The 20,911-nt window shown below is 34.6% G+C and overlaps 2 protein-coding genes across 2 annotated transcripts; one reads left to right on the forward strand and one right to left on the reverse strand.

Moving 5' to 3' along the window:
- The first annotated feature begins 5,168 nt into the window (after nt 1-5,168).
- Nucleotides 5,169-12,782, forward strand: LOC115994392 (aconitate hydratase 1). Its single transcript, XM_031118526.1, has 20 exons — nt 5,169-5,514; nt 5,824-5,928; nt 6,471-6,631; nt 6,729-6,821; nt 7,014-7,199; nt 7,359-7,520; nt 7,787-7,931; nt 8,047-8,189; nt 8,261-8,317; nt 8,406-8,485; nt 8,590-8,665; nt 9,495-9,680; nt 10,174-10,241; nt 10,330-10,448; nt 10,538-10,659; nt 10,738-10,836; nt 10,932-11,411; nt 11,860-11,958; nt 12,076-12,318; nt 12,460-12,782. Exons 1-20 carry the CDS (start codon nt 5,511-5,513, stop codon nt 12,532-12,534), a joined length of 2,703 nt encoding a protein of 900 aa, XP_030974386.1. The 5' UTR covers nt 5,169-5,510; the 3' UTR covers nt 12,535-12,782.
- A 1,295-nt stretch (nt 12,783-14,077) lies between these two features.
- On the reverse strand, nt 14,078-19,485 carry LOC115949593 (probable prolyl 4-hydroxylase 10). Its single transcript, XM_031066875.1, has 8 exons — nt 19,087-19,485; nt 18,882-18,963; nt 17,504-17,601; nt 17,245-17,342; nt 16,725-16,854; nt 16,450-16,637; nt 16,125-16,213; nt 14,078-14,412 (listed from the first exon to the last, which is right to left on the reverse strand). Exons 1-7 carry the CDS (start codon nt 19,287-19,289, stop codon nt 16,140-16,142), a joined length of 873 nt encoding a protein of 290 aa, XP_030922735.1. The 5' UTR covers nt 19,290-19,485; the 3' UTR covers nt 14,078-14,412; nt 16,125-16,139.
- Nucleotides 19,486-20,911: the final 1,426 nt, after the last annotated feature.

Below are 20,911 nucleotides of genomic sequence, written 5' to 3' on the forward strand. Positions count from 1 at the left end.
AGCCTCTTGGCCCAAGTGGTACCCGGTCTTCATAGTGACCTTCAGCTCAGGGGTTCGAGCCCTTGCACCTACATAAACAATTACCTAGCAAAAAAAAAAAAAAAAATTGGGACTAGGAAAGGGGGGAAGTATATTAAGATTGAATCATAGAACACAGTTTGATTTGACAATGTGGTCCTCTTGGCCTAAATTTTATCTGAATCCTATTTATAAGATAGGGTGTGAGTTATGAGGACTGTCACAGTCACTGGCCTGAATTATCTTGTAGGGCCTCATATGCAGGCCTATGTTCTTTCTTTTCATTTTTGGGTCAGCGGGCCATATACATTGGACAAAAATAGTATTAAGATAGAGTCTTATATTAATAATTAGAGAGCAGGTATTTAAATGGAATAAGATGGTATCACACCTCATAAACAAAAAAAATTGTATCACATCTAATGGGCCCTAATAATAAGTTCAAAAGTGAGTTCTAGTTGCCGCTTTGTAACTGAATTGACACCTTTCCATGCACAAAGTGCTTGGAGATTTAGGAGAGAAAGAGTTTGAGTTATTAATTATTTCTCAAAAAAAAAAAGTGAGTTCTAGTTACTGGTAAAATTTCGTACGATTGAATAAAAAATCTAGGGTTCGATTCCTACCTACACAAAAAATCAATTGATATCTTGATTTAATGATAAAGAAAGCAATCATCAAAAGTAGTCATTTATTGTAGGGCCTCATATGTGGGCCAATGTACATTTCTTTTCGTCTTTAGGTCAGTGGGCCATATACATTGGACAAAAATGATATTAGGATAGTCTTATATTAACAATTAGAGAGCAGGTGTTTAAATGGAAGAAGATTGTATCACATCTCATCAAAAAAGAAAAAAGATTGTATCACATCTAATGGGCCATAATAATAATAATTTAAAAGTGGATTCTAATTAACTCATCTGACAGCTGAATAAGAGATCTGGAGTTTGATCCTCGTGTACTCTAAAAACTGATTAGTATCTTGATTTGATGATAAGAAGGGTAATTATTAAAATTGGACGTCATATGTTAAAACTTTTTCAAATTAATAATAATAAGTTCTTACATTCTATTAAAATATAAAACAAAAAAAGTAAAAATAAAAATAATATCGGATGTCCTAAGTTTTTTTTTAATTAATAATAATTATATTCAATAAAGATGGGAGGGTTTAGAGCTATTTCTACTTTCATAACTTAAGGACCATCCCAACTAAAATTAGGGCTATCCAAATTGATCCGGCAACTCGACCCACCCGAAGAACCGGTCGGACCCGACCCGAATCCGGCCAACCCGACTGCTCCGGCGGGTCAGTGGCGGATCTTCACCACCAAAAACCGATTCCGACGGGTCGGTTTCGGTTTTCCTCCTCAAAAACCCGAACCGACCGAAAGATTTCCAGATTCCGGCAAAAATTTCCAAAATCCGGCGATAATTTTCCAGAATCCAGCGAAGAAACCCAGATTCCGGTGATATTTCCCTTAGATCCAGTGAGATTTTGACCGGATCTGGAGAAATCTCATCAAATCCGGTGAGATTTTTGCCGGATCTAAGGGAAATCTCGTCGGAATCTGCGTTTATTCGCCGAATTTGTGTTTTTTCACCGTTTTCTCGTTGTCTTCTCAGATCTATAACTTCGACCGACCCGCCCGCCACCTGTTGATGGTCTGAACCGTCCGACTCGATTACTCCGGCGAGTCGGCGGCGGGTGCATTTTTTTCTCACCCGATTCCGGCGGGTCAGTTCCGGGTTGGGCACAAACTCGACCCAGACCGACCCGTGGACAGCCCTAACTAAAATGAGCAACCTAACTTGCACTAGTATCAACTATCCTAAGTTCTTCATCGTTTTTTCCTTCTTGACAAATCCTAATGCAAGGTTTTATAATCTATATAAAACCTTATATAATTTATAATACAAAGTTAATTATAGTTATTTACCATAATAAATTATTAATGATCATTTGTAATCTATATTCTAAACTTCAATTTAGCAACAAAAAAAAAAAAAAAAAACATTCTAAACTTCAAAATTCTATTATTAATATTATAATTTGAAATTAATTTGCAATATCTAACACACCGTTTAAATCAACGTCTAATCTTATGTTTTGGCTGGAATAAGAGGCAAAAAGAGGGGAAGAGTCTAAGCCACCATTCTCCTCCCTTTCTCTTTTGTCCTAATTAATAGATTAATGGTCTTCTCAAAAACAAAAAGAAAGAAAAAGAAAAAGAAAAAAAGATTAATGGACAAATATCAATCCTAAACCATGAAACTATTAGTATATTCACTCTAAATTATAAAACGTTTGTAATTATCACCATGATTCGAAATTTATCTATTGATAATTTGGACATTGATTTAGACAATGATGGATAATTTGATAGTGCAAATTTATATTGAATGAAGATTTTTTTTTTTTTTTTTGTGAAGATGTTAATTGTAAGCTATTTATAAATTTTTGTGTATATTATAATTATCCTCACAATTTATAGTGAATAATTAGGTAGGTTGACTGTGAACCTCCACGTCCAATTCTTTTTTTAGGATCATAATAATAAACTCTTCACTAATTTTCACGCAAGCACGCACATATGCACACTCGCACGCATGTGCTCGTGCGCATGTGCTCGTGCGCGTGCACACACAACTCTTCGCTAGTCCTCACATTTTGGGTAATAAATATTGAAATTAAATTTCAAACATTATTAGTAATATTCATAGTATAATGTATAAGATATGGAATACATGCACATTTCATTCAGGTCAAAATTAAAAAAAAAAAAAAAAAAAATTATTTTTAAATATGACATATAAAATTGAAATTAAAAAAATTAGCATTTGCATATATTACTGTAGGGACACGATTATTCACGACCCAAGAATGACATTGGGCTCGTATGTAAAGGGCCCGAACAATATAATTTGTAGAGTGTGGGCTTGAAAAGCTTGACCTTGGTCACTGGACAGCGGTCTAGTCGTGATTTTTATGGAAGCTCATATGAGGGTGGACCTGGCGTGATTGACAAAACCTTTCTTCAGTGCGACCTATGGGGTTTTTGTCCTCGGACCCCGTCCGAGGAGCTTAGTGTTCTTCTCACTTTCCCTTTTTTGGGACTTCTACCTCCGGGATCCCCTTCCCCCTTGGTTCTTCTTCCCTTTTATACTAGTAGTTATTTTTCTTTAAATGTCCACGTGTAAGTTTCACTTTCTAGAATGGAGACTTGTCCTATCAGCCCATACCTAAAGTGGTTGGGAGTAGACGTAAAAGTTGAATAACATGGTGAAGAGCATGGGCATGTCAGACGCAGAGTTCTTTATTACAGTATTGGCAGCTTTTTCACTTGTCCTGCCCCTGTACTGAATTCGTCCTTTTCTTTAGGTGTTCTATGAGGTGCCAAGCATAAGATCGTCCTCGGCAGTATTCTTAGGCCTTTTTTGGACTTTCACTACGCATCCTCGGAAGTTATTCTCCTCGGCTTGGGTCTTGGGCCCTACTGTGAAGTGGGCTGGGACCACAAATTCTCCGGCCCCACAATTACATATTTGAACAAAAAAATTGGGCCTAAAAGAACTATTATATATGTTAATTTATTATTTTTATTATATTCTAAAATTTTCTGGGATATATTCTTATTTATTAGTATATTTACGTTGCCTTAATATAATTTTATAAGATGTTATAATAAATCAACTAATTGAGTATTTATTAGATTTTTATACTCTTATTTTTTTGTACTTTTAATTAAAATATATAAAAATGAATGAATAAGATGATATTTAATATATTCCTTCATTCACGTACTTGACTGGGAAAAGACAAAATAACAAATGGTGTTTATTGTTTCTGTAGGGACTCGTTTTTCAGTCCAATACAATGAATTTGTAGAGAGTGGACTAAAAGGCTAGGCCTTGGTGAATGAGCAGTCGTTAGTCATGGTGGTCATGATGATCGCACAGAGGTGAACTGTGCTTATCCAAAAAGACTTTCTCCTCAGCACGACCTGGGTGGCTCCGGTTCAAAGCTTATAAGGTAGAAAGTGGGGGGGAGGGGGAACCAGGGCCAAGAACCGGAGCCACCCAGGCCATGCCGAGGAGAAAGTCTTCTTGGATAAGCACAGCTCACCTCTGTGCGATCATCATGACCACTATGACTAACAACTATCCGTTCACCAAGGCCTAGCCTTTTAGCCCACTCTCTACAAATTCATTGTATTGGGCTGAAAAACGAGTCCTTACAGCTTCATATTATTATAATTTAAAATAATTTTACTTTAATTTATATGAAATCTAGTATGAATACATAAATATATATTATATATGACAACAATATCTACTCATTTAATTATAAAAACTGTCAAGAAAATTCAATCTCATAATAAAATTATGAAAATACATAAATAAATTAAAAATATTGATTATTTTTGGCAACTTTGAAAATAGTTTCTTATTCATTTTTTTTTTTTTTTATATATAAAACGACTTCATTACATACTAATTATTTTGTTACAAAATAACTCAACCTTATCCAAAGCCAATAAATTCTCTATACCACAAATGGTAGGTTAGCAAAAATAACATGATTGGTAGATTCAGTACGTTAAGAGGCACCAAATTTGGCCAATAAATTAACACATTAGTTGGTTTCCTTGAAGATGTGATTGTCAAGTTAAAAATAGCATGAACCCTAAGCTCTACATCCAGCTCAACACAAATCGAACTAATCCCTTTTTTTTTTTTTGAAATAGTTTTAATATGGCATCCGCTCTTGATGATTATTATCAAATCAAGATACCAATTAGTTTTCGAGAATTGAACCTTAAATCTCTTATTCAACCATAAAAAACTTTATCAACTGAAACTCACCATCAGAGACTTTAACCCCAAGCTTAATTGTCAAAATGTTTTTATATAAGTATAGTATATAAAAAATAAAAAATAAACATTTAACATATATTTTATACATTATAATTATAAAAATATAATAAAAAATACAAATATACAGTGTATATAGTATGATTTAGAGATTGAAAAGGGTAGTTTCTCAAAAAAAAAAAAAAGAGATTGAAAAGGGTCACATGGCGCTAAAAGAATATGCAGCTAAAAAAAGTGTACGAGACGAGTGTAATCGGGGGTTGGTAGGGTGTCAAAACGTGAAGTGAAGGAAGGAATATGCGAAAGGTCCAAAAGGAAAAAGGCAAAATCTCATGAACCCAAAAAAGATACTCACCTCACCCTAATATTTTTTCCGTTCAACAACAACAACATTTCAGCATAGCCGCACCCTTATCTCACACTCTCTGAGCAAATAACAACAACATTTCAGAGTTCAGATTTCTAAACTCACTCACAAATCACTATATATATATATATATATATATATATTAAGACAAAAAAAACCGTCTCAACGTCAAGCTCTACTCTCTCTCTCTCTAGAATCTTCTCTCTCTAGATCTCTCTCTCTGAGTGAAACTCGAAGCTCCAATCGTCACCATGGGTAATCTTTTCGTTTCGTTCACTTCGATCTTTTTCTTTTATTCTTATTCTTATTGTTAGGTTTAAATCTAATGGTTTTCAATTTGTATTTGATTTTCATTTCGAATCGCAAAAGTTTCTTTCGGATTTTTTTTTTTTTTGATTTATATGTAATGGAAAAGGTTCGGATTAATTTCATTTTGAATCGCAGAAGTTTCTTTCGGATTTTTTGTTTGTTTTTGTTTTTGAATCTGATGTGGTTTTGATTTGCGAGTTTGATTTGTTTGGTTGTTGTTGATGATGATGATGATGATGATGGTGATGATCGCAGCTAGTGAGAATCCATTCAAGAGCATATTGAAGACGCTGGAGAAGCCAGGCGGTGGTGAATTCGGCAAGTACTACAGCTTGACAGCTCTCAATGATCCGAGGATCGGTTAGTAGTATTTCCGTTTGGTTACTGAGAGAATTGCTAGGAAAATCAATGTAAGATCTTATGGTTTATGGTACTCTCAGGCTAATTGATCCTTTGGACTGGTAGTAGTAGCCTTTTGTTTTTGTTTTCGTAGCTCTCAGTAATGATTTAATTTAAATTTCTTTACGTTAGGTTAATTAATTAATACGTTAGGTATGGTAGATCAATTACAAATGATTATACATATTATAATATGAATGTATTGGATTTTATTATTTTAGTAATGATATAATAATCCTGCTCAAAATGTTATGATCAATACGACTGTTTAGATGGAAATGTTAAGAACTATTTTGTAATTATACTAATATTTATTGTAAACGGCATTAGCCGACCCCAAAAAATTTGAGATTAATGCCTAGTTAAACTGATATTTATTGTAATTGGCGTTAAGTGATTTTTAATTAGAACTATTAATTGATTTATTTTTTCCGTGGAATGGTGTTGCCTGTTTGGTGTGGATTTTTAGACTTTTGATAATTCGATTGATGTTTGTGTTGCAGATAAACTTCCTTACTCTATTAAGATACTTCTCGAATCGGCAATTCGTAATTGCGATGAGTTTCAGGTTAAGAGTAAGGATGTTGAGAAGATTATCGATTGGGAGAACTCTGCTCCCAAACTGGTTGAAATCCCATTCAAGCCTGCTAGAGTGCTTTTGCAGGTGAGCTATGAGTAGTGATTTGATCTTGCTCTATGAGATTTTGGGGAATGTTGTCTATGAAAGGTTGACATCATTGTGATGTATGTCTTGTGCTCAGGATTTCACTGGGGTACCTGCTGTTGTTGATCTTGCTTGCATGCGAGATGCTATGAACAGGCTTGGTGGTGATTCTAATAAAATTAACCCTTTGGTGAGTTACCCATGGATTGACTCAGATTGGCATATCTAGTTCTCTATTTGTTTAAAGTTTCCGTTTTATTTATTTTTTCCTTTGGTTTCGTGTTTATGGGAAAGTGCCAATCAATACAAGGCTATATAGATTGATTTGGTGTAGTGGTGAACATGTTTTAGAGATGGTAATATAAACATTTTGTAAATGCAGGTTCCTGTAGATCTTGTCATTGATCACTCGGTTCAGGTTGATGTGGCGAAATCAGAAAATGCGGTGCAAAAAAATATGGAATTTGAATTCCAGCGAAACAATGAGAGATTTGGTTTTCTCAAATGGGGTTCAAATGCATTTCATAACATGCTCGTTGTTCCTCCTGGATCAGGGATAGTTCACCAGGTAATTGCATCATTTGAGGAGTGCACTTGATACTGCTTTGCTATAGATGCATCTTGTCATGATCTGTGGTCTGTTAGGTTTGTGAAGATCAATTTCTGGTATCTTTCTGCAATTCCCATAATCTTGCAGTGAATTTGAGGTTTGTGATGTTGATTACAGGTCAATCTTGAATACCTAGGCAGAGTCGTCTTCAACACAGACGGCATGCTTTACCCTGATAGTGTTGTTGGAACAGATTCACACACAACTATGATAGATGGATTGGGTGTTGCTGGATGGGGAGTTGGCGGGATAGAAGCAGAAGCTACTATGCTTGGCCAGGTAAAAAAGAGTTTGATAAGTTATTCTGTATGACTGTATCTTGTTATTGGAGCTGGAAAATGGAATGTTTCTTTGTTTGAATGTTTATATAACACAAATTTGTTACTTTCTGCAATATTCTTGTAGATATCAACTCTTTCGTTGCCTATATTGAAATAATTCATGAACACAAACACATATATTTGCAAATGCTCCTCGAGTTTTGTCTAATTGCACTTTTTTCTTCAGAGCAAATATTTATTTTTATAGTATTCTTTTTTATGCAGCCCATGAGCATGGTCCTGCCTGGTGTGGTGGGGTTTAAATTATTAGGAAAACTGAGAGAAGGTGTGACAGCTACCGACTTGGTTTTGACAGTAACTCAAATGCTTAGGAAGCATGGAGTTGTTGGCAAGTTTGTGGAGTTCTATGGTAAACCCATTAAATTAATTATGTTCAAGTTCTATTTTAGCAATTTTGGTGGTCATTATTGTCTGTTTTGCCAATCTATCTAACAGTAGATGTTGGCCTTTACTCTCTTGTGCAGGGCAAGGCATGAGTGAATTGTCACTAGCAGACCGTGCCACTATTGCCAATATGTCTCCCGAGTATGGTGCAACCATGGGCTTCTTTCCTGTGGATCATGTTACTCTGCAATATCTGAAATTGACTGGCAGAAGTGATGACACTGTAAGACATTATTGAATCATTTTATTGTTATTTCCTTTTCGACATAAATTAACTTGTAAATTCTCATGCAGATTGCTACGATTGAATCCTATTTACGGGCTAATAAGATGTTTGTGGACTATAGCGAGGTATGCATACAACTTATGTTAGATACAACATTCCTGCAGTGTATACAATAACATGGGTTCTGACTATAAATCTGCTGCCTGAACTCAGCCCCAAGTTGAGAGAGTTTACTCCTCTTATCTAGTGCTTAATCTTGAAGATGTTGAACCTTGTATATCTGGTCCAAAGAGGTACATTATACAATATAATTTTTAACTTTCAGTCGCACACTTAATATGAACTGTACCATTTTCAATCTTCCATGATTTGCCACTCAAAATCAGATTCTTTGCAGGCCGCATGATCGAGTTCCTCTAAAAGAAATGAAAGCGGACTGGCAAGGATGCTTAGATAGTAGAGTTGGTTTCAAGGTAGGACCTATTTCAAACTTTAAGAAAATCGTGGTTAATTGTCAGGGTCATTAAGCTGCCAAGTGCGTAGTTGTGTGGGACTACTCAAGTGTATTCCAGAATTTTGTTCTGGCACTGCTAAACATTGCATGAGGAAAAAAAAAAAAAAAAACCTATAAATATTGGAGAAAAATATCATTTTACATTGAGTGTTAAGAAATACTATATTATGTCCATAGCTTCAAAATTGAAAAGAACATAAGTATATGTATCCTCTTTTCTAAGATTATGTTAAGGATAGGAAGTATATAAAACAAATACTTGAGAAAGATCATAAATGTCTCAGTCCAATAGTAACACGAAGATGAATATAATCAGTATATTTATAATAATAACAATCTACTAATGGGGTGGTTCCAGGGTGTCACTTCCATATTAGGCCCAGTCCACATGGAATTCTCAGTTTTACCTAAAAATGGTTAGCAATGTTTTTTTTTGTTTTTTTAGACTTGCTGCAGAAGAAGTGGAAAATTGTGAAGCTATAAGGGAGAAGCATCAGAGCTTGATCCATTCACCTTCCCCTAATAATGTGATTCATATCTGTTTTTCAATTTCTGGGGACAATCCATTACTTTGTTGTCAATGATTTCTTTCCTTCTTGTACTTTTGGCTTTGTGCTAGCATCTGCGTGTTTCCTTTATTATTTTCTGTCTGGTGAATTGGGTATTTATACATGCACATAGTGTGTTACCATGGGACTGTTACTTAATGACTGCTGTTAATTAATATAACAGTTACCACTTCCTCCCTCTTCTCTTTGAGCTTACTTTTCTTGCATGATATATAACAGGGTTTTGCTGTACCGAAGGAATCTCAAAAGAAAGTTGCAGAGTTCACATTTCACGGGACCCCAGCACAGCTTAGGCATGGGGATGTTGTTATTGCTGCTATCACTAGTTGCACAAATACTTCCAATCCTAGTGTAATGCTTGGAGCTGCACTGGTTGCGAAGAAAGCCTGTGAACTTGGATTGGAGGTTAGATGTCTCTACCTTTGTGTGCCTCTGCACGTTCCCCTACACTAGTTGTCCTTATGGGTAATAAGAAAAGAAAGTATGCAAGATTCAATAAGAAGATCTGTCTGCAGAGATACTCAGTTAATAAATTTTGTGTTAGATGAACTGCATTAGCAAGCACTCAGTGTGGGATAGCATGAGATATGCTAAAAGACTCCATATTTCTATTTGGAATACCATGTGACTGATGATGTTGGTTGGATATTTGTTTTGTCTGCTTTGTTGTTCAATCACGTGAAGTTTTGCATTTAAGATTTTTTTTTTCCTTTTTTGATAATTTATAGAAGTTTTATAAGTAATAAAAGTACTTCATGTTCACGATAATGAACAAAAGGTACTAGAAACAATTACAAGCAAATCAAAACAAATTGTTGAAGGCAAAGCAATGAGTATTTGAGTGTGCATTCTATATCAATTGTTTTGCACTTACATATGATGATATATCTTTTATCAGGTGAAGCCATGGATTAAGACAAGTCTTGCTCCAGGTTCTGGTGTTGTAACCAAATACTTGCTAAAGAGGTACTGTTTAGGTGATTTAAAATGCCATTTTCAGAATACGCTCATGCACATCCATATGCATAATTCCTGAGTCATATTGTGTCTGCAGTGACTTGCAGAAGTATTTAAATCAGCTAGGGTTTCATATAGTCGGGTATGGTTGCACAACTTGCATTGGAAATTCGGGAGATCTTGATGAAGCTGTGGCTTCAGCGATTACTGAAAATGGTAGATATTTTGTTGTGCTTAGTGCTTGTTTGGATGCCATCCATAAGAGTTTTTCAAGGTGAAGTTGTTGATCTTGTGCATAATTCCAGATATTGTAGCGGCAGCTGTGTTGTCTGGAAATAGGAATTTTGAGGGTCGTGTGCATCCTTTAACAAGGGCTAATTATCTTGGTTCTCCTCCACTTGTGGTTGCATATGCTCTTGCTGGGACGGTATGTTGCTTGTATCTTTGCGTATCTTTGCAAACACATGCACTTGAGAGTATCTCTCATTTGGGGACAATGGTGCAGGTAGATATTGATTTTGAAACAGAACCAATCGGGTTGGGGAAAGATGGAAAGAAGATATTTTTCAGGGACATTTGGCCATCCAATGAAGAAGTAGCAAATGTGAGTTGTTCAACCTGCTTAAGTATATTACTTTTACATCCAGATTTAAAGATCATTAGCATTCTCATTTTTCTTCTTTCAAATCCTTTCATCAGGCTGTACAATCAAGTGTGCTGCCTGATATGTTTAGAGCTACTTATGAGGCAATCACAAAGGGAAATCCCATGTGGAATCAATTATCAGTACCTTCTGGCACTCTCTATGCCTGGGACCCAAAATCAACTTACATACATGAGCCACCATACTTTGCAGATATGAGTATGTCTCCTCCAGGCCCTCATGGAGTAAAGAATGCTTACTGCTTGCTCAACTTTGGCGATAGCATTACGACTGACCACATCTCACCAGCTGGTAGCATCCACAGAGACAGTCCAGCAGCCAGATACCTTCTGGAACGCGGGGTTGATAGGAGAGATTTCAACTCTTATGGAAGTCGCCGTGGTAATGATGAGGTGATGGCAAGGGGCACTTTTGCCAATATTCGCATTGTCAACAAACTATTGAAAGGAGAAGTTGGACCAAAAACCATTCATATTCCAACTGGCGAGAAACTCTCTGTGTTTGATGCGGCTATGGTAATTTCCTCTAAGCTCACCTTTTACATATGGTTGTTAATAAATGATATTTAGCCTCTGATTCATGAACAGAAATATTGAAAGGAACAGATGGTAATGAAATGTTTAAAATTATTAATTATTGCCCTGTGTATGCTCCAACATTGGTGCCATCTAAACTAACTTATATTTTCATGTAGGATTATCAGTCATTTAGTTGTGATACATGGGTTTGTCACTGAATCCTAGTTTAACCAGTGATGTTTATTAAGGACTTTCATTCACTGTACGGTTGTCCATGTGCTGGATACTCTTTCTCACCCTGTTGAGTCTTATAAGTCTGTTTAGAAACTGATTTATTTTAATGCTTTTGATTGCTGCCCAAGTTTTTATCTTTTAACTTTATGAAGCACTCCTAGAAGAATTCAGAAATGTGTGCATCAGTTTTTTAAATTCTTTTTCTTTACAGAAATACAAGAGTGAAGGGCATGATACGATAATTCTGGCTGGTGCTGAGTATGGGAGTGGAAGTTCTCGTGATTGGGCTGCCAAGGGGCCAATGCTACTGGTACACCTTATATAGTATTTCATTTCATTCAATTTCCAGTTTGTTTACAGGCTGAAAATAACTTTTTCAGTTTGTTTCGGCTTTAATATGATGGCTTTAAATGATAATTGTCCCCAGGGTGTGAAAGCAGTGATAGCAAAGAGCTTTGAGCGTATTCATCGCAGTAATTTGGTGGGCATGGGTGTCATTCCACTATGTTTTAAGGCTGGGGAGGATGCTGACACTCTTGGGTTGACTGGCCATGAACAAGTATCCATCGATCTTCCAAGCAGTGTGAATGAGATTAGACCAGGTCAAGACGTCACAGTGGTGACTGACAATGGCAAATCATTCACATGTACACTAAGATTTGATACTGAGGTAACACAGATTAGACCAGCCTTTTCTCATTTTTATGTCTTTTCACAGATGAAAGTACTGGTTTCTTAAAATTTTCCATTCAAACATTATGTTTTTATTAGGGGGGTTGAATAACATAAAGTTTCGGTTACTTCCATGCAGGTGGAACTGGCATATTTCGATCATGGAGGGATTTTACAATATGTCATCCGAAACTTGATCAATGCAAAGCATTGAATTAGCCACGTAAATCAGCAAGCCATGTTGATGGCTTTGTGCCTGCCTCTAATTTTTGGCCATCCAAATAATCCATATGGGCGAGGAAACACACAGAACGTTGTTTCCAATTTGGAGCATACCCTAAGCAATTTTATGAATAAAATGTAAGGAACTGGTGGAAATATCCTAGTGTTTGACATGAATGGATCCTTTATAATACGAAATTCCCAATAGTATTTGATTCAGTGTTCATCTTATTTATTTAATGTTGGGAGTTTTGATTACAGGTAAAAAATGGCTCGTAATACCACTTTAATTTGATAGGTTGAGGACGCCAACTACTTTTACGAATTCTCATATAGCTCCTAACCATTAATGCAATGCATTAAGTGTGTGTTTGGCATAGGCTTAAAGCCATTTTTTTTTTATTCAGCTTATTTTTGCTAATATTTATGGGTTTCATTGCACTATTTGGTATTATTCATGAGTTTCACTGTATTATGTCAACTACTTTTTAGCTTTATCTACAGTACTTTCAGCAAAATATTTTCAGTTTCAATTAAATATTTTCAATTTCAATTATATAAGCTGTTCCCAAACATACTAACTAGTGTCTTGAATTAATTGAGATCATAACAGCAGCCCAAGGAAAAGCATATGTCTGCAAATTAAATGACCTTTTATAAGCTTGTATTGCTATGCAAGTCCTATCTAATTTTGATAGTTAGAATCATATAAGAATCGAACGTAAGATTTTCCATTATGGCAAAAATAATGAGGGGGGGGGGGGGGGGTGGTGTTTCAACAAGCTTCGTGAATCAAATCCGGGCTAACCAACCTAGTAGATTGCTTGCATTGATTAGAGGCATCTTGCAGTTTAGAATTTTACCGCCACCCAAACCTGATTTGATTATTTCCCATTGCCAAACCTCAATTCATTTATGACATAATGTGCCTTGCAAAGGATAAAGTATCTACGGATCGCCCCACATTTGTAAACCCAATACCTCTATGTAACCCATACGTTGTGAGGGGGCGTTTCATATGCTCTCTATCTCCTAAGATAAATATTCCTTGAAAAGACATTGATGAATGCGGCATCATCTTTCAAAACATTCTCGTTGTACCTAGAAACAAGGTACATATCTCCATTATAAAATCAATCCTCTAAAGACACACTAGACACGTTTTTAAATAGTTATCACGCAACCGTCATTGCTGGGCACCGGTCAAGTCATGGTAGTCCTTTTTTTCTTTTTCTTTTTCTTTTTTTTGAAACAGAGTAATGGTAGTCCTATCAGGGATCTAATTCCACTAGTAAATGGGCAGTCAGCTTAACAGACATACATGTACCAAAGAAATATGGGTCCAGGCCATCCATTTTTCCAAAATATTTTCTCAAGAATTAAAAAAGCTATCAATATTTTTTTAATTCTCAAGAAAAAAAATTTCATAAATAATTTATTATTGTGTGCTGGCACACATTAGCAAAATCCAAGAAATATAAAAAGAAAAAACATTATATAAATATTTACAAACAGAAATAAATGTACCAAAGAAATATAAAAGAAAGCACATTATCTTTCATTGATTGTAATATTCTGTTTCACAAAGGGCACGTTTCTTATCAACAAATGTTCTAAACCTATTGATGATTTAAACACCCATAAACATTTTAATTTTTTATTATATCGGTGGTCATAAGAATCTAAAGGGCTCACAAGCAAAAAAATGCAAGTTAGCAAAAGGTGGAACTACATCAAAATTATGGCAAATTTATAGCATGAAGGCATCGAGCTGGTATACAAGGTTACATACGAGACTTTTAAGCCCAATAGCGCTGGAGCTCTGACCGAGAGATAAAAGTACAACAATGAGATGAGAACTCATTTAAACCTGCCCAAGAAACAAGCATTAAGGACACCTGACAGGTTTTCAATTGAGGATAAATATTATTATAATCTAAACCAACCAAGCAATTTCTAATTCAAGAACATATCACAAAAAAAATGTAAAAGATAAGAAATCAATTAAAAGAGGGATTGGTTTTTTCAACTAATAGATTCATTTATCAAGATTACAGCTTCTCACATTAAGCAGCCAGACCTTACCTACATTAACCAGGTTTTTTAGTTTTTCTTCCTTTATTTATTTGTTTTTATTTAAACAAGGCATCAATCCAATAGTCTCCAGCATCAAAATTACAACAAAAATTTTAAAATAATATCAGATGCAGTGCAAGGCTCAAAATATTTTCCAGTGCCCCACATTAAAAATCCTTTCATTTGCTTCAAAAAAGGCCAAAGATAAACTGCTGATCAGGCCCTTCAGTGTATGACTAGTGGGCTTGTAGAGGAACTAAAACTACAGAAGAAGAACAAGCTTCACAAACACAAATTGCATGCTCAAAATTTTGTGTTCAAATAATTGGGGGAGGGGGGGGGGGGGGGGGGTGGTGGAGATTTGAACCCTGGATGTTTCTGTTTGAAACACCAACAGGTTACAAACACAAGGATCTTGGCATGTGTTCAGATATTCAAAGCTGACAAATATTTTATCTTCTGCAGTCTGTGGTGCACAAAACTAGTTCTTTTTTTCTTTTCTTCTTTTGGTTAAGTAAAACTAGTTCAAATATTGTTAGATTGTCAACTGCATATCCAGGCTAGTAGTAAATGAAATGCAAATATAAACTAACTACAACTAGAGCCCACACAATCAATCTCTGTGAAAGCTAGCATGCTGATCTAAAATCATCAAGCTTTAATATAAATATTTAGAAGAGCATATAGACCATATCAATATTTGTTCCTGTTGTTTCAGTTGTGGCTTTACTAATAACAGTAGGAGTTAAAATCTAGAGTTTGTTAGTTATTCAAACACAACTTTTCCTATCGAATATTGAAAAATTCTTCTGGTCTCAATTTCAAGTCCAACCAAAAAGCTAAAACCTATGCATGTCATTTGCAAGATATTCATTTTAAATAATGGTTTGTGGAATTTACATTTGTAAAACACCAGCCATCATCAAGGATGTTAGATTACATGATTAAATTCACAATTTCCTAACTTAAACCTTTTGGGAAAATCAATTATTTATCTTGGCATTAGAGCAAGTCTCGGGTTCAAGCCCGGTCTCCACCTTACCTCCCATTTAAAAAATTCTCATGTGTTGGGCCTCGCTTAATAAAGACAGTTTAGGCCCACTCGTTAAAGAAGAGTGTAAGATTAAATGATCAAATTCATCATTTCCTAATAGCTTAAGCTTTTGGGACAATTAATAATTTATCAAAGGACTTAACCATTTATAACACCAGCTTATCATTCTCAAGTTTTATGTTTCACTTTTAATTTTAGGAAGAAAATGGTGTAAATTGTAGGTAAACAAGATAACAGAATATCCTGATAGATAAGCTTGTCAACAATGTATCAGCTTCACTTTATGTCAATATCTCTACATGCATGCAACAATCAATATCTTGATGTTCGTAAAGAAACGCATCTTGTGTATCAACTCATATGTATTTCTATTTCTAATAACCACTAAATTGCTAGTTTAAAATGAGATACTAAAGATTTCTTAATTGTCTATTCTGGGAATACAAAATTACCTTTAACACAGTAGCTCAAATCTTGTACTCATTTACACGCACCCATTTTGTAGCTGACCACTTGTTCCCCTTGATCACAGGGCAACCACCTGAACAAAACAGAAGAATAGAACTCAACATTAACAATTGAATGACGACTCAGCATATTGTGAATAATTAACTAATAAAATGATAATTAAGATGTGCCTCATAAAATGCAGTAGTACACACACAAGGGAAATGCCACTCCTTCAAAATATGAAGGCATATTGGCCTGGAAATGACTGAAAAGTGAAAAACTGAACTAGGTGCTTCAGCATCTGAATGATTAACAATGATAACTAACCGTGCAAACTTGATGGATCTAGACTAGCATCAGGCTTCATGCTCCAGAAAAGCAAAGCATCACCCATCTTTGGTTTAACAGAAAGTCCTTCTTTTCCACAATCAGATAGCTCGTTCCACCAAGGCACCGCGCTAATATTCCCCTTGGCCGAAGGAAACACTGTCTCACCCCCTTCTTCAACGTCTGAGCTGTACCGTTATGAAAGAAGATACTTTATTGAAAGAAAATACTTGGGCCTCCAAAAATTTACAAGGCAGAAATTTTATGTCACTTACAGATACATAAGAACTGTAGCCATACGCTGACCCCCATTTTTAGTGTTGAACTCATCAAGGAAGTAGTCAAAGTGAGGCTCATATTTTTGTCCAACTTCGTAGTGGAGCACTTGAACCCCTTCCCCGTGATCTGTTTATGATCAGCTTAATTATACAAGACAGATAACAGATAAAAATCAAAAGCCACACTTTTTTCCCTTCCTGTTCCCTCATTCTTCCATAGACCATATTGAGAATAAAGCTTCATTTCCATCTTTGTCATTTTCAAATAGAAATATATATTCTTTAAAAAAAAATTAACAATTCCCAAATTCCTTCTTATCAAGAGAAAATGGTGTGTCTAAGAGAGAAACATGAGAAAAAAATCAAAATTTGAGGATTTGACAATAAACCATAATGAAAGAAGGTAAGTAAGAGTGAGACAAGAAAAATTCATTCCGAATTTAAAAAAAGATGAAACAGAAACTTCCATTTTGATCAACAAAAACATAAAGAAACATTGGAGTTTCAAACCACATACCCATAGGTAAAAAGGTGAAATCAGCAATCTTTTTCTCAATGTTCCTAATAATCTTATCACGTCCTCTTGCCAGAAATGTTCCAGAGCTTGTACGAACCCTGAATTTAAACAAAATATTACACATATGATAGTAATTTTAAAATAAAAAATAAAATAATAATAATAAAGGCAAAGGAATGAAGATTAGGTCAAGGACAACTTCCATCTTCAAGATTAAGCATAGATGGCATGAGAGAAGAATGGTTTTAGGATTGCAGACCTGCTATCTCTACTCTTTCCAGTTGCACTATCCACAACTGTTGACTTTTGCATGTTAGGCTTCGCAAGACTGATTAGATATTCACATTCCTCCTGGGTCTGCCCAAATTAGTTAACCATATTCAGCATTTGGTAAAATTTATATCACACATATCAAGGCCCAATCAAAATCAAACTCATCTAACAAAAATGCATATCAGAAGTATCCTATGACTCCATCCAACATAATAAGCTCAGACTCTAACAATAACTTGTTTTCCATTTTTTATTTTAATCAAATCATGAGATTGCATGACTTGAACTACCCTTCTCTCCAAATTGTTGACACCCAAGGACCCCAAAAATTCAAGTGTACTTGTAGAATGAGTACTACTCTTGTGCATTAAATTTGTATGTATGAAATAGGCTTTTCTTCTTACTGGATGTATTGGGATGTGACTTTCACCTTTGCTTGTACTGAATTTCACATGTTCTTCCAATAATTCACATATAAATCTGAAAGATTGAAGTCTTAAAGACCCATTTTCAGTTGGGGCACAAAACTTAGGTACAGTTTCTTTTTTCTTTTTCTTTTTTCTTCTTTTGGATAAGTAATGAAAAATATAGTGTCACCTAAGTATACAGGAAGTATACATCAAGGAAAAAATACAATCAAGTGCAAAAATTACAAGAGTCCATTAAATCATGAACTGAAAAAATAAATAAACAAATAAAAGAACGATATCCTAACACCGCAACCCAATCCAAAAGAGTCTTAAAGAAGAAAAGTATAAGATCTGGAACTGTTTTTTTTTTCAGAATCCTCAAAGGTCTGGTTATTTCTCTCCCGCCAAATGCACCACATCAAAAAATGTGGGACAGCCATCCAAATAGTACAGTTTCTTAGTTTCTATACATTAGGTTCCTCAATTAAATTCACCCATGTGGTTGTATTGCCATTGCCGATGGGTCATATGGTTGAATTTAATTGTCATTAAGAGAAGATAACACGGTTTGTATTTCTTATTGGTCAATACAACAAATAGCATACAACACCTATAGATCTGTAGCTAAGTTTGACCTTTTAGTTGCAATTTTTACCGCATTTCTAGCAAATATTTTTCTTCTTCCTTAATATATAATGCAGATAACGCCATCGAACGCAGAATAATTGAATCAATTTCCCCAATCAAACAGAAATTACACTAAATGAACACGAACATTTTGGAGATTCAAATTCAATTCACATGAAAGATGCATATCTTAGTTGTTATAATCAAGATAAACAATGCAACATTAATATAAACAAAATTAATCAACATTAACAGCTTAATCTTATCTTTATTTATTCACACACAATTCAATTACACCAAAAATAAAATAAAAAATAAAAAGCTCACCAAGAAATTGTGGTAAACAAAAGCTCTAGGCTCCCAAGAGATCACTTCAACCCACTGCTCTGGTCTCCCTTCCTCTACAACACTAAGAAAAATGATACAAACAAATAGCAATAATTACCGAATTGCCATTCCATTCCAATTTCAATTCCAATTCCAATTCAATTCAATTCAACCAAATAAATCAAAATTCAGAAAATAAGCTTACTCGTGGACGGTGTTGTGTACAATGGAGCTGAGATCGTTGGCCTTAGGCGAATCGGAAGCGCTTGGAATCGAGAGGATCCCTAGGGCAAGGAGAATGAGAATGACGAAGGTGCACATGATGAGCATGGTCAACATCATTGTCGACGACGACGACGGCGACGGCGGTTTCCGACCTGGTAGCCGCGAGTACCTCGGCTTCGCCATTTTTTGGTTTAAGCTATTGGAGCTCCGAATCGAAGCGAATAGAAACACTAGAGATCGGTTTCTCAGATCTGAAAGAAGATAACGAAGAAATTGAGAGTTTTGAAATTTCTGCTACTACTACAAAAAGTCTTTGTGAGAGAGAGAGAGAGAGAGAGAAAAGAGAGAGAAATGAGATGGTCTGTTAATTAATGTTACTGTCTAATTGGTACTGCTTGCATTTAAAGTTTTAAACTATGAGTACTTCCTTTATCACTATTCAAATGATAGATAAATTTCTATCCAAAGAAAAAAGATAAATAAGAAATGAATTAATTTCCATTTTTGTTTTTCTTTTCTTCTTTCTTTTTTTGTTTTTTTTTTTTTTTTGTTTTTTCATTACAAGACAGCACCTTTTCATATATTTGTTTGAGTAATGTCATAAATATTACCTATTTTATTATGTAATTATTATAAACTGATTTGTTACCAATTAAAAAAAATGATTTAAACATTTATTTATTATCTTAGATTTATTACACAATTATTACAAATTGAATTGTTACTAATTGAAGAAAATTATTTATTATTTTTGGTTTGTAAGTTTTTGTAATAAAATTGATAGTCCTTTTAATATCAACGCACACCCTCAGTGCGATGGTCAAGTCTCAAAAATGGAATTTCACATACATATACACTTAAATTAAGTTATAATATAATTCTATTTTGTATAAAAAAAATAGTAGTTTTATTATTATTTTTTTTCACAACATTTTATGCTAATAAGTTATGATGATTTAAGATCACTTTTTAATACAAAATTTTCACACGTCAATTATAACTTATTTACTCATCAAGTTATGAAATTGCATGTGAATAAGGGTGAGTGTGTATCCTTAAAGTTTCTCTTTTAAATTACTATTCTATATTATTATAAATGGACACGGCTTGTGTCCAGTGCATTGTGCATTGATGCATTGAGATATGGACAAATGTCCAAAATTGGGCATGCCTCCAACTCATTATAAACTTATCTTAAATGCTTATCTCATTTTCTATCTTGCTCTTATAAATGCAAGGGTGTTTTTTCTTCCCTAGAATCCTAAAAACGATGACATTAAGGAGAAATAGGAGAAATTGTTATTTACACTAGGAGGATTGCTGCTGTGACCCTCCCTGACCAATGAAATAATATTATCTATGCAAATGTATGTGTGAGCTTCCTAATCAGCATAAGAAATAAAAAATAAAAATTATTAGATAATGTCACATTTGCATAAATAACATTTTATTGGTTGAGAGGTTAAGGAGAACCTTTTGGTGGACCTAATAATTTCTCAATAAATAGAGTCACTACATAAATGTACCTAGCTGTGCGTTTATTAAAAACCTGTTATTATAGTTTTTTAACTTATTTTTTATGTATATATTTTTTTTTTGATAAAGTCTTTTTTTTCCCCAAGTCAACTATATTTTAAAAAGCTTTTAATAGCAAATAAGCTTCCAGCTAAAAACTATATCCACAGGGACCCTAGCCAACTTCAGAAAGCTTTGGGGGAAAAAAGAATAATGATCAAACTACCCACAAAAAAAAAAAAAAAAAAAAAAAAAAACACTCATTTTTAGGGCCTCATGCAAGTGTTGTT

This window comes from Quercus lobata, chromosome 6, assembly GCF_001633185.2.
Source record: "Quercus lobata isolate SW786 chromosome 6, ValleyOak3.0 Primary Assembly, whole genome shotgun sequence".
Lineage (NCBI taxonomy): Eukaryota > Viridiplantae > Streptophyta > Magnoliopsida > Fagales > Fagaceae > Quercus > Quercus lobata.

Coding starts and splice junctions, on each gene's coding strand:
- LOC115994392 (XM_031118526.1), top strand. Junction 7,521..7,786: donor AAGCTACTATGCTTGGCCAG/GTAAAAAAGAGT, acceptor TTTTTTATGCAG/CCCATGAGCATGGTCCTGCC. Junction 8,190..8,260: donor CTGGCAGAAGTGATGACACT/GTAAGACATTAT, acceptor ATTCTCATGCAG/ATTGCTACGATTGAATCCTA.
- LOC115949593 (XM_031066875.1), bottom strand. CDS start 19,289: ATGGCGAAGCCGAGGTACTCGCGGCTACCAGGTCGGAAACCGCCGTCG. Junction 16,855..17,244: donor TTTCACCTTTTTACCTATGG/GTATGTGGTTTG, acceptor GATCATAAACAG/ATCACGGGGAAGGGGTTCAA. Junction 16,214..16,449: donor AGATCCATCAAGTTTGCACG/GTTAGTTATCAT, acceptor TGTTTTGTTCAG/GTGGTTGCCCTGTGATCAAG.